This window comes from Nothoprocta perdicaria, unplaced genomic scaffold (genome assembly GCF_003342845.1).
Source record: "Nothoprocta perdicaria isolate Ctin4 unplaced genomic scaffold, notPer1 scaffold_45, whole genome shotgun sequence".
NCBI lineage: Eukaryota > Metazoa > Chordata > Aves > Tinamiformes > Tinamidae > Nothoprocta > Nothoprocta perdicaria.
The window spans coordinates 1257079-1275198 of record NW_020455699.1 but is presented as its reverse complement, the minus strand read 5'-3'; the positions used below and the strand labels follow the sequence as shown (position 1 = coordinate 1275198).

At 42.2% G+C, this 18120-nt stretch overlaps 1 protein-coding gene across 1 annotated transcript in view; it reads left to right on the top strand.

Annotated features, from left to right (window-relative positions):
• Window positions 1-1754: 1754 nt before the first annotated feature.
• ZNF608 (zinc finger protein 608) overlaps window positions 1755-18120 on the top strand; it is a 78702-nt gene continuing 62336 nt past the window's right edge. The window contains exons 1-2 of the mRNA XM_026046582.1: window positions 1755-1960; window positions 2755-4005. Of these exons, the coding sequence (XP_025902367.1) occupies window positions 3118-4005 (888 nt within the window). The 5' untranslated portion in view covers window positions 1755-1960; window positions 2755-3117. The remainder of the gene's footprint in view (window positions 1961-2754; window positions 4006-18120) is intronic.

Sequence of the window (18120 nt, the reverse complement as noted above, 5' to 3'; positions counted from 1 at the left end):
GCGTTAAGAGTTTGGGGCGTTGAAATATAACAGTTTACTCTCTCTCTCTCTCTCTCCCCCCCCCCCCATTTTCCTTCGCTGGGAGGCGGTGGAGAAAAGGCAGTCCCCCAGGAGCAGGAGTTAGGTGCGGGGCAGCGCCGCAGCCACAGAGCGCTGCCCGGCGGGGCGGCTGCGGCGCAGTGCCCACTTGGCGGGCTCGGCCGAGCCAGACGGGAGGGAGAAGCTGGCAGGAGCAGGGAGCAGCCTCGCAGCCAGGGACGTGCCCGGCGCCGTTGGCGGTGCCGCTCCTTAACRCCGCTCGCATCGCCCGTTTGCTCCCGCTGCCCCGGGCGCTCCCGCCCGCCTCGCCCACCCAACGGCCCCCGGGTGGCTTCGCCACCCCCCTCTGCTCTGCCCGAACTGCCATAAATCGAGGCCAAGCCGAGGGAAGGTTTATTCAGGCGTTTCTCCCCAGCGCCCCGCTATTGCCAAGGCGCCCAGGGATCCCCCCGCCCGCTTCGCCTCTTAACTGGCAGCACTGCCGGCGGCGGGTGGGGTGTGCGGAGGCCGCGCGGAGAGCGAGCGGGCTCCGTGGTGCGTGTGTTTTAAAGAGCAGATCAGTATTTGCTTGATACGCTTGTCACCCATTTTTGTTCTCACGACAACCAATTGAGCCCGCGAGCCTCACGTGACGCGCGCGGCCGGCGCTGTAACGGAACCGCCGCGGCGGTTGGCGGTTGCCGCCGCGCCGCCCCTCCCCCCCCCGCCGGCGGCTCATTACGGCTTTTAGCCTCCCAACGCCGGCTAATTAAAAATACTAAAGCTAAAGCCCCGGGCCCGCCGGGCTTACGGCGGGGAGGGGGTCTGGGGGGCGAGGGGAAGGCGCAGACTGCGAGCCCTGCCGAGACAACGAGGGGGATGGGGGAGGGAAGCGCTCTGTCCTGAGAAAAAGGTCGTCTGTTTTATCTCCTCGGACTCTAATTACCGAATTGCTTACCACATGACTCATTAGCCCGAGCTCCCGTTTTATTTTATTATTTTTATCGGTTTTTTTTTTTTTTTTTTCTAGGCAGCAATTTAGGACTCTCTAGTCTGTTCGTATTTGTAAGAAAACCTTTATTTTTAAGACTCCCCCCAGCCCAAGCTTATCCTTGGGAAAAACGCACTTGAGAGCACGCTCGCCTCCCTCCGCTCCCACAAAATGTTTTGATAACCGGTTTATCAGATCAGTGGTTCCCCCTCCCTCCCCTCCTCCCCCTCCTCCTCCCTTCTCCTCCCTCCTCTTCCTCGCCCCCCTCCCCCCTCCGTTTCCCCTCAAGTTAGTTCAAGAAATCAGATCTGTCAGGACGGGCGAAAAAAATGCCACTTCCCAACTAACAGGCGGAATCCAGCCCAGATTTTCAGTCCTTTCTTCTTCTTTTTTTCCTTCCTCCCTTTCACTAATTTATCCCGATGTTAGCACATTCTGTCTCCTAACACCCGGGCGCCTGTAGGTTTGTTGCATGGGATCATTACTTACTGATCAGGACGGCTCCAAGGGCCGGGGCTGAAGACGGAGTGTGAAGTTGGGGATACATTTTTTTTTTTTTTCCTTAAGATCACTGTGATGATTGTTGCCTCTCGGTGCCTGTTAAGGAGAGCAAACAAAAAAACGGGTCCTCGGTGCTTCTGGTCTGAATGTGAGATGTGACCTGCCAGCTTGTAAAGTTGTGAGAAGCAGCGTGTTTTTTTTTTTTTTTTTTTTTCCTAATCTTTATTAAGCGAGGAGGAAAAAGCAAAAGAAACAAAAGGACTTCTGCTCCGTGTGCCAAAGTAGGGGGAGATAATGTTATTGACCGATTTGTACTGGCTGAGATGTTACTTGCTTTCTACTTCTTGATCACTTGCTCTTTAAGTAAAATGAGGCACAGAGTTGTTGCTGAAACGAGTGGGAACAGCATTTTGATTTGCTGGTTTAATTAAAAATGATAAAGGATTAAAGGTAAGCAATATGCATATATTTATATATATGTATAAATATTTCAACAGTTGACTGTGAAAGGGAGAGATCCCTTTAAAAATCGTTTTAACTAAGCTTTGTCAAACACACACTCATTTGCGGTCACTGAGGCCACCTTGGTGCAGATCACTTAAAGTGTATGTCTTAATCAGTTTCCTGTACAGTCAGTAATACTATATTTAACAGAGCTAACAATTGTGTGACCTGGGAGTACAGTAGGACTGCTTGTAGAACTGTTATTCTTGAGCCTATTTTTAATATTTTTAACAGAAAGAAGACTTTTTTTAACATGTGAAATTTGATAATTTTCAGTAAATTTATATGCAGTTGCTGGCTTTTATTAGAAACTATATTGTGTCAAGGAAAATTAGGTTTCTCACTTCTCTCTGCACTTACTTCTCTCCCTTCCCCCTTTTCCTCTTCTTTCCCCCCCTCCAAAAAAAAAAAAAAAAAAAAAAAAAAAAAAAGATTAAGTAGAAAGAGGAAAAGATAAAACAGGAAAGTCACAAAACTTCAAGGGTTTGGTTTAAAGCCACAAAATCCATGGAATGCTCTGAAGAGTGAATCTGTGTCTTTCCTTTTCTCTCTTTTGTGCCTAGGTGGTGGTCCAGGGGGTTAGATTACAACATGTGCTCCAACAGCTAGGCACGAGTCCTAAGTCTGTATTTCCTGAGCTTTGTGGATTTAAATCATGTAGTTAATTTTTTTTTGTTCTTTTTTTTTTCTTTTTTTTTCTTTTTTTTTTTTTTTTTTTTGGACGTGACTTCCTAAGAGAGATCGTGGATGTTGGGATACAACTACATGCAAGATGCTCTCTATGAAAGCATCACAGCCTTTGCCTCCAGTTTAACAAACTCAAAGACAAACCCGTGGAAATATTGAGTGATTTCGCTTCGCCTGCCTTCCCCCTTTTTATTAATCGCATTATATTCTGTTAACACCCAGGCAAGAAATACTCGACTTTTCCCCTCCTCACAGGAAAAGGTGGACGTGGACTGCAGGTTGTAAACCTAGACATACTTGGGGAAGGAAGACAAGAAGAGTTAAATTTTAAAAAAGCCCATCGGAGAAAAACGAATGTCCCCACATCTCCAAAGGAAAGTTCATCGGATCTTTATTCTAGAGATCTCATCTTCAGGATGTCAGTGAACACTTCCACTACAGGAAAAGGTGTGGATCCAAACGCGGTTGATACTTACGACAGTGGCGATGATTGGGAAATTGGGGTTGGTAATTTAATTATTGATTTGGACGCCGATTTGGAAAAGGACAGACAGAAGTTTGAGATGAATAATTCCACGAATACCAGCAGCAGCAGCAACACCAGCTCCAAGGATTGTGGGGGTCTGGCTTCGAGTGGGGCTAATGCTACCTCAGCCTTAGCTGACGGCCTAAAATTTGCTTCTGTTCAGCCCACTGCTCCCCAGGGGAATTCCTCTCACAAAGAGACTAGCAAATCAAAAGTGAAAAGGAGTAAAACTTCTAAGGATGCTAATAAATCTCTGCCTTCTGCTGCCTTGTATGGGATTCCTGAGATCAGCAGTGCTGGCAAGAGGCAGGAAGTCCAAGGGCGCCCTGGAGAGGCAGCTGGCATGAATTCAGCACTAGGTCAAAGTGTGAGCACTAACCCAAACGGCAATAATAACAACACCAGCAACAACAACACTATTGCCTCTTGTGGGAAAAACAAAGAGGAGAAACCAGGTAAAAACCAGGGCAGCAGAGGCTCCAAGCGGGATAAGGATGCGGGGAAGTCCAGGAAGGACAAGCAGCATGACCTGCAGCAGGGCCATCCCAACGGCAGTGGGAGTAGCAGCAGCCAAGCTCCCCCTGGGCACCTCTATGGCTACGGGCCCAAGGGAGGCAGTGGTGGGAGCAGCAGCCCCTTCCACTGTACCTCCTCTGCCATGGGGGAGGTGAGCAAAAGTACCCCGGATTCAGGGTTAATGGGGAACTCTATTTTGGTAAAGAAGGAAGAGGAGGAGGAGGAGAGCCACAGGCGAATCAAGAAATTGAAAACAGAAAAGGTAGGACAAGCTCCTCTCTACCACCTCTCTTCTGTGTCTCACCGTGTCTATGATAAATTTCCCACAAGTGTGTGTTTGGCTCCTGTTGTTCTCTCTGTTGTGTGTGTGACCTGCATCTGTTCCTCTTCTAAACCAAAAATTTCTGTCCCCAGGCAGAAGATGCCACGTTTTGAGTGTGCTGCTTTTTGCTTTTGATTTCCTGTGCCTGTTCCCAGACCGAGGGAACATTTCTGTGTTGTGTTGTCTGACTCTTTGATTGCATTCACCCAAAAGGACAGAACCCCGAGTTGACCCTGACTGAGTGGCTTCTGGTGTCAGCAGCCGTGTTTGTACCAGTGGGATGGCATGTGTTGTCAGGCTGGAGGTTTGTGTGCTTGCCTGGAGGGTGTGTATCTTGGGTGCTGCCAGCAGCAGGTTCTGAAGTTGTATCTGGTCCCTTCCAGTGGCATCAGCAGATGCTCGCAGACATTCCTCTCCCAGGCTGTTAAGGAGCTCTCTCTGCCTTGTCCCTGGCCCCGTTTTGCAGTCTAGATCACTCCTGGGAGAAGCAAGGCAATGGCAGAGAGCGAGGCTCTGTTACTGCCCATGGCGCAGATGCGGAATACTTGTCGTACCGAAGGCTTGTGTGGTGGTATAGCAGCCCCTAGGCCCCCCTGAGCCGGTGTGAGAAGGACTAGGAGCAAGGCAGCAGCCAGGCGGTGCCTCTAAGGCTCTGGAAGGAGGAGGCTGGGAGGAGGGGATGCACCTGGTGCCGAGCTGTATGCACACCACAGTCTGTCTTGTGCCTGCAGAGCTGGCTTATCCTAGCCCCACAGTGTCTGTGTGTGCTCTGCTTGTTTGCCGAGTGTTTAAATGCATGAAAGAAATCTGATGGGGGTGTGTGCTTTTTTTGCTTGCTATCAGTGCGCGCGAAGGATGCTTTCTGAAGTGCAAACGGACTTGTGCTCTCAGGGAAGGGCAGAGGGAGAGTAGTTTGCTTTTTGCTACTGCTCATTTCTGGGGCAGATCGAGTGTCAGCAGGATTTGCACGTCTGAGGGGCAGGAGGCTGCTTCTCCAGGTTCTTGGGCTGCAGCTGGCCAGCACCACAAGGCCAAGAAGCTCCACAGGTCTTCCCGGCATAGCCTTCCTGGCAGGGAGAGCAAGAGCTGTCTGCCTTCAAATGAGCAGTGGCAGCATGCTTGGTTATTGGCTGTCGGTCTTCAGTCGCCTACTTTTGCACCTTCACTGTGTCAGTACTCAGGGATGGGAAAACTTTCATGTTGGTGTTAGCTGTGCAGAGTGGTCTGCAAGTGCGTGGGAGGGCTGCAGATCTCAGGGAAGAGTTAATGACTTTTTTATGACCTGTTCCTAGCTTTTTATTTTTCAGTGATGTTGAAGGTTGTGTCATTTTAGGTGGACTTTTAAGGATTAGACTGGGAATATTGTGCCACCAAATATTTGTTGGGAAAACAAAGATAATTTCAAGGCAAGGAGCAAATGAAAATTCATATTGTATGTACATTATTGCTTTTAAGATAGCATATCTACGGCTACATTTGAACGAGCCTCGTGACCTTTTCTAAACGCAGATGAGAAAAGAAGAACATAAATCGCTTTAATTCCTAGGAGTATGTTTGTACTTCGTTTCCTGAAAGTTATGACTGCCATGGAAAGGTGTCCTAAAATCCCATGGCCTCCTTATTAACCTAGTACAGTAGGCATTTACTTCTGTTGCCAATAGTCTTCAAATTGCAGTTCTCTAATCTGCTTTAACTATCTAGATAAATTGCCCTAATCCGGCCTTCACAATGGCTGTGGTTAAAGAGTCAGAACCATTTGATTGGATTCAGTGGCTGCCTGGAATGTGGGAGGTGCTGCCCCTTCGCAACCCCCTTAGCCTTTTAATCTCGCAGCCAAATGTTCGCATTCAACAATTTTGTTTAGCTGGCAATCTGAACATTTCAGTATCTCAAAGGCTGCTGTCATGGCAACAGAGATTAGAGAGCAATGGTGTGGTTTCTCCAGCTTTTTTTTTTTTTTTTTTTTTTTTTTTTTGATCCCTTTTCATTCTCTAGTCACACAGGAAATTGTATGAAGGATTCACACACATGCAAGTAGTTGTACGTGCAATGCAAAGCAGATCGTATGTAAATTAAGAGCAAACATGTATGGAGCACACTGGCTGCTGTGGTTGTTGCTCCGAGCTTGTGTTTCCAGCAACAGCCACTGCCGTTGCCACGCAGGGATTTTAATGTAGGCTTCGCCCATTAGAGCCATACGGTGTTGGCCATTGTCTGGCACAATGGTGTGCATGCTTGCTGTCTTAAATAACATCTCCCAGTGCTTCTCCCCCTCAAGAATGTTCCTTTCCAGCCATATGATAATAATAATAAAGCTTGTTGCTGACAATAGTCGCAACTTAAACCCTGCCTGTGGTGTTATTAATGAAACTTTAATATTTTATGCTTGTTGCTTTGGCTTTCCCCCCCTAATGTTTAATAACCATTATAGTTTTTAGAGGATTTTAGATTCATTAAAGTGCTGCTGTTTGAACTGTTCACATTCTACATGTGCAGTGCTTGCACAAAGCACCTTTGTGTCTTGAGGTCTTCAAGCCTGCATATTTTAATCAGTTTCCAGTTGTCTTAATGCTTATGAAAGACATGTCTCGTGAATTTGTACGCTTTCTTACTAGCTACAAGTGAGTTAATGCCTGCTGATTCAAAATCTGAGGGATTTTGTATGTCGTGTGGAGGATAATATTGCATTTGTTTACTATTTGTGAAAAGCTTGGAGCAGATTCCCAAGAGTTGTAGTCACTGTTTAATTTTCACAGCATGTTTCAGTGTCTATTTTTGGTCTATTTATTCTGTTTCCTTGCTGCAGAAAGTCATGTAAAACATGATAAATTGGATCTTATGAAGCCTAATTAAATCAATGACTGTGTTCTGCTGGCTGTTTTATGCAGAAACCGCAAGTATGTTGTAAAAGTTGCCACTCCCCTAATATGTGGATAGAGTCAAAGTATGCTGTAATTCTAAGATGTTTGGGCTATATTCGTGCAGCCCGTTTTGTGGTTAAGCCACCAGTGACATGTCTGAATAAGTAGCTTTGACAGGTACACTAACCACTCCTAAGATTTTTGGTGTTAAAACCTGTCTCCATTCTCCATTCCTTATCTTTTTTTTTTTTTTTTTTTTTTTTTAACACAGTTGCTGTGGTTTTGTCAGCATGAACTCTTCATCCTACTTTTTCTTTTTTTTTTTCCTCTGCTTTTGTAATTTTAGCAGCTGTTACATTGAGAGGTATTCAGATTATGCACATGCTTTTACTTTGTGTGTTACAGGAAGATTTGGGGATTTAAGGACTGGCTTTGTGATAAAGAAAGGCAGCTATATTTGTCCTATGAAAATCTGTGTGTTTAGGCAGAAAGAACATTGTAGCTATAGTTAGGGCTATAAAAACTCTGATTGCAATATTAGAGTGAATCAGTCTAGTAATAGTCCAGGGTGTTTTTTTTTTCTTTTTGTATTAGTTTATTGTTTTTTATTAAGATTGTCCTTCACATCTGAAAGTTTTCTTCAGTAAATTAACATGGTTTCTGGTATTGCTTATTCCCATTCCTTGTGTTTTACAACGGGATTGAGGGCGTTTTACACTTCATCAGGAAATTTGGTGTGCATTTTACCTATTGATGTAAATCATTTAAGTACATGCTGTGATTAATGATGCTATGGAGATACGCTTTGCATGTACTTTTCTAGCCGGCCTTGGGTGTAGCTCATTCACTGTGAAATAAAAGGGCACAGGGGTTATTTGCTGTAATTAAAGAACAAAGTCTATTGTTGCTTGACAGCAAACTGTTTTGAAAGCTACATAAGGGATTTGGCTGTTAAAAACATTGGTAGCAGTGGGCGCTGCACAATAGGCACAGCTCAAGGTTCTTAAAGTTCTGTAGTGTAGTCTAACAGTGTGACAGGGCTTTTGGGCCCGGGTGAAGAGGTGTTGCCCTTTGGCCAAGGGAGGAAGGCTTTTTGGTGCGAACCTGCTGACCCCGCCAAAAGGAATGGCCGAATGGGCGAGCACTGCCATGGAGTCCCTGAGCAAAGCGAGAGCTAGTGCAGCACAGTGGCACCCTTGCCCGGACGCTTATACATGCACATATTGCCACTGGTAAGCTCGTTCAGGAGTCCTGGGGAAATGTTTTGCTTTGGACATCGGTAATTTTACAATTTTAATAACTTCATAAATACCCAGTAAAGAGGAAAGGATTGATTGGCCAGATGTCAGGAGGTTAAGCATGCCCTCTGTTTTAAAGGGCTTTGCTGCAAGATTGTTTTAATTAAAGTTATATAAAGACTTGTTTTTCCAAAGTAGCATTTTATAGTCCAATAAATGAAATGTATGTTAAAAGTGCTAAGCGAAATCTCCCGTAACCACAGAGGTGTTCAATAACCAGATTCAAGTAATGTGGAAAGTACCATCTGTTCCTGGTTTTCAACATAAAGACATGAATCAAATAGCTGAGATTTGCTCATATTTTTTGACTCTCATTCTTTTATTATTATTATTATCATCATTATTTAGGAAAAAAAAAAAAAAAAAAGAACTTCACCTGGGACTTTATTGAAGCATTTTGAAATGCAATAATACAGGGGAGACTGTGAAAACATATGTTCATACATACATTTAACCGGTTCCACTTTCATTTAAAGATATTTCCAGAAGCTCAGTCATTGAAGAATTTATAATAGTGAATCACCTCCTGCAGGCAAACACAATAAGGGTCAGTTCTTCAAAGATCTTATTATTTAGTTAGAACCTGAATTATTCTGTCATTTTTTCCCTGAGAGGCAAAAGGAAGGAAGAAAGGAGAAGAGGAAAAAAAAATAGACTCTCAAAGGATAACTTTAGCAAGGTCTTATCAGTCACCCAATTGTATGATAAAACCATTGACTCAAATTTTCCATGCAATGAGTCTTCTGCTCTTTACAGAAGTATTCTCAGATTGTTGATAGCTGGAAAATTATTCTTTAAGTTGTGAACTGTTAGGCAATGAGATTCTTGGCTGCAGCCAGTGAGCCCTGGATAAAACGCCATCCGGCCTTTGTTTGAGGCCTTTTATTGAAGCTAATGACTGGTCTTGTGCCGCTCGGAGATAAATGACATTATCTCTGAGTGGTCTGACAGGAAACAGACATGTTAATGGTGAAGCTGCGGGGAGGATCTGCTCTAGTTCTGACAAAAGAGTAAAGCTGGGACCCCTGGTTGCGATCATTAACACATAATGCATTCCTGCTTCTCCTATGAGGGCCTTGATAATTGGAATTCTATTTTACCAAAAAAAAATCTGAAATCATACATCTGCAATACGAGGTTTCTCTTGCAACTTAAACTCTGTTTCTTCTTTTTTTTTTTTTTTTCATAAGAAACGTATGATCTAGTGCCATAAGAAATGTATGATCTAGTTTTTTAAAAAAGGTGTCAGCTCTAGGCTGCCTAATACTGACATTTATGTGAGATGCTGTGGCCTCCGTCCCATTAATTGAACACATCCTTTGGATGGTGAATGCAGTGGTCCTCTCTCTTTGGTCTGTGTTAGCGATGGGATTTGCATTTTTAAATCGGCTGTTTGCCTCAGTGAGAGCAGGATTTGTCCAGGGATTGCTTTGTAAAACAGGTGGATTACCAAAAAAAAAAAAAAAAAGGGGGGGGGGGGGCGCCGCGTTGTGCTTCCTTACATAAGACTGTTGAGGGCACATGAGGGCATAGTGGTACCCATTACAATCTCAAAACCGGCCATAGTAAAGAACTGCAGCTCAGCTTCTGCTTCTCCCAGTTGGCACCTTGCTCCTCATGTTCAGAAAGTCTGTTGGTGTATTCCATGCTGCTGAGCCCGCGGGCTCTCTGCTCCCGGTGTGGTGTTTTTTTTTTTTTTAGCACCTGCAAATCGCTGTGGTTTCTATAGGCGGCTGCTGTGTCTCAGAACACTTGTGTACCTCCTGCTGCCTTCATTTACTAACCAGGTGCTTTCTAGACTTTGGTCCAGAATCTTGAGAGTTAGACTGGAGGACACTTGTTAAAATTCTGAAATAAAGGAAGCTGAAACGGTGACCTGAGGCATCCTTGAAATAATGCCAAGTATGAGGTTAGTATTAATCACAGAATTATATCCTGATACTTTCCTTTTCCTCACTCTGAAGCCATCCTGGGATGGCACATGTATCCAAGAACAATAACATTGAGATTAAAGGTGAGATAATGTGGTCTGTGCAACAGTAGGTCAGCAGATTACTCCGAAGAGGGAATATAAAAAAAAGGGACTTTGGCTACATTAGAAGTTCATTTGAAATGCCTAATAGGTCAACCGTGTGTAAAAGTAGACCATGCATGCATGTTTACTGCTCTAGCCACGCTCTTTTAAACTTCCTTTTCAGTAATGTGCTGTTTCTGTAGAGCTTTGCACTAAGTTAATGATATATCATATCTGAGCACATTTTACAAGGAAGCACTATCAAGAATGTGGTCTTGGAAATGCTAACATTTCTGCTATCAGAAGTACCAACTTCTAGTTTGGATAGAGATAGTTACTTAGTTTGGATTTCCATGACACACCCTTGAGAAATGGTTAGATCACTTCCGCTTTCTTAGGCAGCTGTGTATATTGATTTTCTGGATGTCTGGATGTCATTACGGATTGTTCTGTACTTTGCAGTTGTGCTTTTTTTTTATTTTTTATTTTTTTAGTGTAGTTTGAACTGTATGCCAGCTACATTTTCCAGATTTTTTTTCCACAGTGTAATTTGTGATGTCTAAATATAATCTAGCTTTAGAGTCTTAGAGTCTGCCTTGCTCTGAGCTAGGATACCTTTCTCATTCAATGCTCTTAGCACTGTATCAGTTGTAAACTGGGCTTGCATAGCATGTTTGCACTCTAATGTCAAGGTATTTTTCCCAAAGTTTGGAGAGTTTATCTGGCTTCTGAACTGTGTTTTATTTCTTGCTGAAACCTGAGATGAGGTCACACCTGTGGATGCAGTTACTTCACTTGGATTTGCTAGCTTTGCTAAAATTTTCTATTGTTTTTTGTATGTATACATCTCAAAGATGTTTTGTTTATTAATTATCTCAACTATTATATTGACTTTTTAAAATCTGTATGTAGTCTTATTGATTGAGTTTGGTTGAGTGAAATATATCTTCATTGTGTTTCTTTTTTCCTCAATTTGACAGACTTTTTCTTTTCACACCAAAACATTTCTGACCAGTGAAGCTCTTTTGCAATGTACTGTTTAAGTGAATCATTTCACCTTTCATTTTCACTTTTGAAGTGAATGTTATCTTTTTTTAATTTGCTTAAAAATATGCATGGAATAAGAAATTTTGAATTAAGATAATTGCCAGTTTCCTATTAGAACTCGAGGCATTTTCTTAAAATGAGATTTTTAAGTTGCAAGATTTTTTTTAGTCCTTTTGTGAAATTAAAACCACAATTTACAGCAGGCTGTGCATAGCCATTTGGGCAAATACGAAAATCAGACATAACTTTTTTTTGTGCTGTAGCCTAAGTTTCCTGAAGCACTCTCTGTTGAGTTTTCTCTTTTCAATTCTGACTAAGTGGTCTTGGCAAATGGAACAAAGCCTTTTCATTTAAATGAAAGTCTTTAAAACTATTCGGAAGAACTTGACTGACAAGCAAATTTTTTGTAATTCTTTCTCCTTTTCTGGAAAAGCAAGCTGAAAGAAAAGTTGAGGGGGTGGGGTGAGAATAGGTGTGGGTGTTTTTTTTTTTTTTTTTCCCTGATGGTCTTATATGTGTGTGTACCTGTGCACTTACGTAAAATATATACCTGTGCAGGACCATTGGAATTTGATTAAATAGCTTGAGAATATGTGAAGTGTGAGTTGCGTGCAATGAAATAGGATTGGTGACCATCTCATGTGTATCTGTGGTGTCTGATTACTTTACATTTGCTGATAATCTTAAGCCAACAGTAAGAATAACAATGATGTATTTTAGGAAGAGATGTTTGATAATAGGAAATGTTGGCATTCCTGTAGGTAGGCAAATACTGTTAAGCCATAAAGCAAGGGGATTGGCTTTTTGAGTATCTACCTGTAACATCCAGTGGGACTGTTCAAGTAAAAGCTAGTGTGAATTTAAAAATAAAACTGTCTCAGTAAATGTTGAAATAAATAAATTGTTGGTATACTGTGCTGTGCTGAATTGTGCTACATGATAAATCTTTCTCTACCATTATGACTTAACAGTTTTCAGGAAAAAAAAAGAATAAATACTGAAAATGTGGTTTCTTTATCTTCCTCCATCCTCCCTTCTCAGTTTTTAAGCTTTTACGGCCTAAATATTATTCATAACCCAGCCATAAACCCAGCTTGGATGAGGTATTTCTGTCCCCTGCGAATATCCATTGTCAACTAGTGCCATAAGAAAAATGTGCCCATGGGGGTGTTTCAAATGTATGCCAATAATGGTATGGGAATGCAGTTTTTACAATGTAAAGAAGAGACAAAAATATACTGGTTGTGTTTGCTTGGTATTTATAAAACACTGATATTCATGTTGTTGAATTGTCTTGTCACATTAACCAGAAGCAAACAGCAATATGCCACAAAAGTATACTTTTACTTAAAGGAACTTCAGAGGTTTTGATGTGTTTTCTTTTCCTCTTATTTCCCCGATGGCTTCTTTTTATTGAAGAGTAACATGAGAAGACCTGGTAGCAATTTTATTGCCTTCCCATGACAGTGTGAAATAATAGCTTGGTGTTTGGTTGACAGTCAAGTTTCTACCAATCAGCTTGTTTCTGATTTTTATCATGTGGCAGTAGATTATTAAAAAAATGGTATGTTTGCCATTTGCCTATTTGCCTTCAGAAATCAGATATGGACTTCTTTTTTTTAATGCTTCAGTTAGCAACAGAAGACTAAGTACAAAAGTGTGACCAATTGGAAAAGTCCTAAATGTCCCTTTCTTTCATCTTCCTGATGAAAGCAATCATCCAAGTTTAGACTCAATTTCCCAGAAAATTTGAGGCACATATGGTCTCTTTAACTGAGGACACTAGAAAAGCACCCTTTTAGACTTTCACAGTCATTAAAGACTTAATTCAGGGGTTTTTATAAAGGTTCTTCTTTTCACCCCTGACATAAATTCACCCTAATCATGTGCTTCCTTCCTTGATGAATTTCAGTGATAGATGCTGAGCTGTGATGGAAATATATCACTGTCATGTCATAGGTGTTCATTAAATAAGCTTAAGTTTTATAGTTTTCACTGCTTATTTTCCATCAAATGTTACAAAAAGTCAAACGCAACTCATAACCCCCATTCTCACAGTGCGTAGGGCCAGACCAAATAATTTTTGGATTTCCTGTCACCTTCTTGGCTGATTTTTTTGCAGATGGATCATGTTAAAAGCAACAATAATGTTTGAATTGGAAGGATTTGGTCTTTGGGTTTTCATTCTTCATGGAGAACTGTTTATTTGTGTGTGGTTTGCCACAGTGCATGGATACTACTATCAAATCTGTGCTTTATTATAGGCTTATAACAGTGGAGTTAGCAGCAGTAGTTGTGTATTTCTGGGTTTCGGGTTCTTGCCAATCCTTGCTTTTTGGAGGAGGGAGATGAAGTGTGTATCTCTGTCACAAAAGGTAACAGAAGCAAATTCAATTAGAAATGTTCCTGGTATTTGACTTAGACTTGTGTTTACGGCTAGAAGTTTGAAATCTGATTGAGCAATTGTCCAGGGAGTTGTTTAGTTAGCCTGTACAGCTCTAATATTCCAGGACTTTGTTGGATGTATTCAATGTATCTGACTTAAAATTTCACTGCCCTGGGTTTAATATTAGGCCACTTACGTTGAATTCCAACATGTTTTAGAATTTGAAGAAAAAACATTATAGTAAGCTGAGTACAAAGAAGGCTCTTCTACATGCTGTGTTACAGAGAAAACTAAATTCATATTCCTATCTCCTTCAACCCAACAGTAAGGTATAGTTTGGTGTAATAAACTCACTCTTGCTGATGCTGTGTGAAAGGATAGTGTGTGTGTGTGTATATACACACACATATATACACGTGTGTGTGTATATATATACACACACATATATACACATATATGTGTATATATATGTGTGTGTGTATAGATATACAGTGTGTGTATGTCCACACACACGGCATCACAGAATCACAGAATATTCAAGGTTGGAAGGGACCTCTAGAGATCATCTAGTCCAACCTTCCTGCTCAAGCAGGCACACCTACAGCCTGTGGCACAGGGCGGCATCCAGGCGGATTTTGAAGACCTCCAGAGAAGGAGACTCCACAACCTCCCTGGGCAGCCTGTCCCACTGCTCTGTCACCCTCACAGGAAAGAAGTTCCTCCTCACCTGGGGATGGAACTGCCTGTGCTCCAGCTTATGGCCATTAACCCTCGTCCTGTTGCTGGCCACCAATGAAAACAGCCTGTCCCCTTSCTCCCTGCATTCTCCCTTCCTGAACTTATACACATTAATCAGATCCCCTCTGAGCCTTCTCTTCTTCAGAGAAAACAGGCCCAACTCACTCAGCCTCTCTTCATACAAGAGATGTTCCATTCCCTTAATCATCCTGGTTGCCCTTCTCTGGACCCTCTCGAGAAGCTCCACGTCCCTCCTATCCTGGGGAGCCCAGAACTGCCCCCAATACTCCAGGTGCAGCCTCTCCAGAGCTGAGTAGAAGGGCAGAATCACCTCCCTTGACCTGCTGGCAACATCCTCCTGATGCAGCCAGGAGCCCATTGGCCTTCTTGGCCGTGAGGGCACACTGCTGACTCATGGTTAACTTAGTGTCCACCAGGACTCCCAGGTCCCTCTCGATGGAGCTGCTCTCCAGCAGGTCGATCCCTAATCTGTCCTGCTGCCTGGGGTTATTCCTGCCCAGGTGCAGGGCCCTGCGCTTGTCCTTATTGAACCTCATGAGGTTCCTCTCTGCCCAACTCTCCAGCCTGTCCAGGTCCCTCTGGATGGCAGCACAGCCCTCCGGAGTGTCGGCCACTCCACCCAGCTTGGTGTCATCTGCAAACTTGCTCCGGGTGCACTCCGTGCCCTCGTCCAGGTCACTGATGAACAAGTTGAACAGCCCTGGGCCCAGCACTGACCCCTGGGGAACACCACTGGCCACAGGCCTCCAACTGGACTCAGCCCCATTTATTACCACCCTCTGAGCTCTGCCCTCCAGCCAGCCCTCGATCCACCACACCGTGCACTCGTCTAGTCCACTCTCCTGGAGCTTTCCTATGAGGATATTATGGTAGACAGTGTCAAAAGCCTTGCTGAAGTCAAGGTAGACAACATCCACGGCTCTCCCAAGGTAGACAACATCCACGGCTCTACATATGTATATATGTACACATATTTTACATATATATATGCTACTGTTTTATAAAAAGAGCAGCTGAAATTTGACTGATTGTATCAACGTTCCGTGTTTATATCCTTTTAACAGCCTTTGCTATGATGCTGCACTTGATGCCAAACACTGAACAAACACTGAAAGAGAAAGCTCGCAGCTTTTTCCAGTACACCATTGGTACTTTATCTTGTACACTTTATTTTCATATTTATGTTCTCAACCTAATTGCCCTTAGAATAAGATTTTTTTCCTTCTGCATCTGATTTATCTGTATACAAGTGTTTGTTGTTTGCAGCTTAAGAAGTAAAATCTGCCTTTTTTTTCCCTCTTGCTGACAGTGATTTTGCAGTCCTATCTCAAGTCAACAGAGGTAGATGATTCCATCATGTCTGTGTTCAGTCCTACTTAAGATGAGTCCAGATTACAAAACAGAGTCCACTGTTACCAAATTGATTATTCTTATAACAACTTGAGTCGCTGTGTGATTGACTTTTTTCACACACAGCCTGAATAGTAGCTTTTTCATTCTTACTCACTCCATCTCTACCATCTCTGAAAATAATAGTTTCATGGCTGTGTGCTGTTATTGCTGAGATATGACTGAGAACTGCATGCAGTACAGTGAAGCACATTCATTTTCATCTAGTACCCGTTTATTGCCTTGAGCACTGTAAATCTGTCAGCTCTTCACGATGCTTTCACCTCTTTCTTCATTTGCTCCAGCTTCTAGTTTGACAATGTTCCCCTGAGGCAGAATTCTAATCTGCTTCCAATTAGTTGCAAAATGTGACTCAAATTTCCACATTATGACTGCTGTTTTACTTGCACGCACACATCTAGAAACAAATTAATGCTCTTGAATATTTATTTTTTGAGCCTTTGGATTTACATAGGGAGGAAAAGTTGCCAACTATTTTCAAATTAATTCCAAGATTTACATTTTTTTTTCTAACTGTAATATTTATCTCAGATTTAAAATGTCTCTTACTATTTTTTTAAAGACCTTTCCAGCTGACTGTTAATTATTGAAAATCCATTAGATATGGATAAAATCTGCAGTTGAACAATTCCTACAATTAAGATGAGAATAATTGTTTATAATTACTGTATCCTTTCAAGATGTAGGCATTTCTCTTTGCTAGAGTTAGCACTATGATAACTTTTTCACCTCAGTCTGTAGTATTTCAGAGGGAACCAAGTTATTTGCCACCCATCTGTCTGCCACCTATCTGCAACTCCCAAAGCCATCATTTAGTTTGGAACGGGGGAGCCTGAGATTCATCTGATCTTTAGTGAACCTTCATAGATACAGCTGATAAAAACATGCTTGTGTGTGTCCGTCTGTGTCTGTACTTGTACGAACATGTATATCGTGGGTGTATCTTTCAAATACCTGCAGTGAAGGGAGTCTGCAGGAGTCTCAGGTAATGTGCAAACTCTGGTGAGCAATTGCGTTAGAAATCTGGCCTTTACAGTAGCATTTGTTGGGGAAGAAGTGAATTTTTGAGTGGAAACGGTGGACACTTATGCTCTAATTCAGCAAGGAAGGACAGAAACTCCCACACAGATGGGAGTCTCACCCTTCAGCCCTTGTTCAGGCAAAACTGGCATCAAAGCCCCTGTGACATCCCTACTTTATTGCCCTTCTACCTCAGTGCACTTCCACCTCAAATTCTGTATTACCTGTATGGAGGAAACGCTGTGCGTATTATTCAAGTACACTAGTAGCTAAATTTATAGGTGCAAATCTTCAGTAGAGCTTAGCACTCTGCGGCTTGGCAGATTGATGTCAGCAGCCGTAATAGACTTTAAATAGGCTTGCAGAATTTCATTGGAAGTAAATTGCTGGAGTTGATATTGCTAAGTACCTGTCATTTCTAAATGAGATTTGCACCTGCAAATTTAGCTATTCATTTACAATAATTCACTTATAGGTGGCTTTTTTTTTATTTTTTTAACATATGATTATCCGTTGTAGTTTTGGGTGGTAGTCTGTTCGTCCTATGTTGTTTCAGTATGCACATCTAAACAAAGGTAAACACACATTTACGGTCTTTTCCATCTAGAACAAAAATGTAAAAATAGAGAGAAAGGAAAATGACCTTCATATTTCATTTTCCCTGGGGTCGTAAAAGACAGTTACTGCAGAGATAAGAGACTTACGTGTCCTTATTTCTCTTAAGATTTGCTTATTCAACTAGACTCCTGTGATTCACAGGATCATTTTATGAGAAAACAGTATTTGCAAACATTGTGAAATGTTTCAGCTGCATAGTTCTTTATTTTTTTTCCCCATACAACATTGGAGTCTGAGGTTTAGCTCTGTAGGCAAAGCAAATTGCAGTTGCTGTGATTGTCAACTGTGAAGAAGAAAGCAAAAGGACAATTAAAATTCAAGTGGAATGTGGACATTTGTAGCTTACTATAACTGAGTTAGATATCCAAAGTGTTTAATCAGGCCAGTGGCATAAATAAAAGCATGCACACCTATGTACGCACATCCACAGACCCCTATACACATCCACATATTACTATTTTTTCAGGCAGGAGCCACAGTGCTTCTGAGAAGCATTAAATTCTTTTGTTGATGGCTTATAGTTTTATAAACTCTAAATGAGCTTATTGCATTTTAACCAGCACTAAATAATTAGAAGAACCTATGAGTCTCTGCATTGGAAGGCAGCCAAGCAGCCTCAGAAAGGAAAGAAACAAAAAAAAA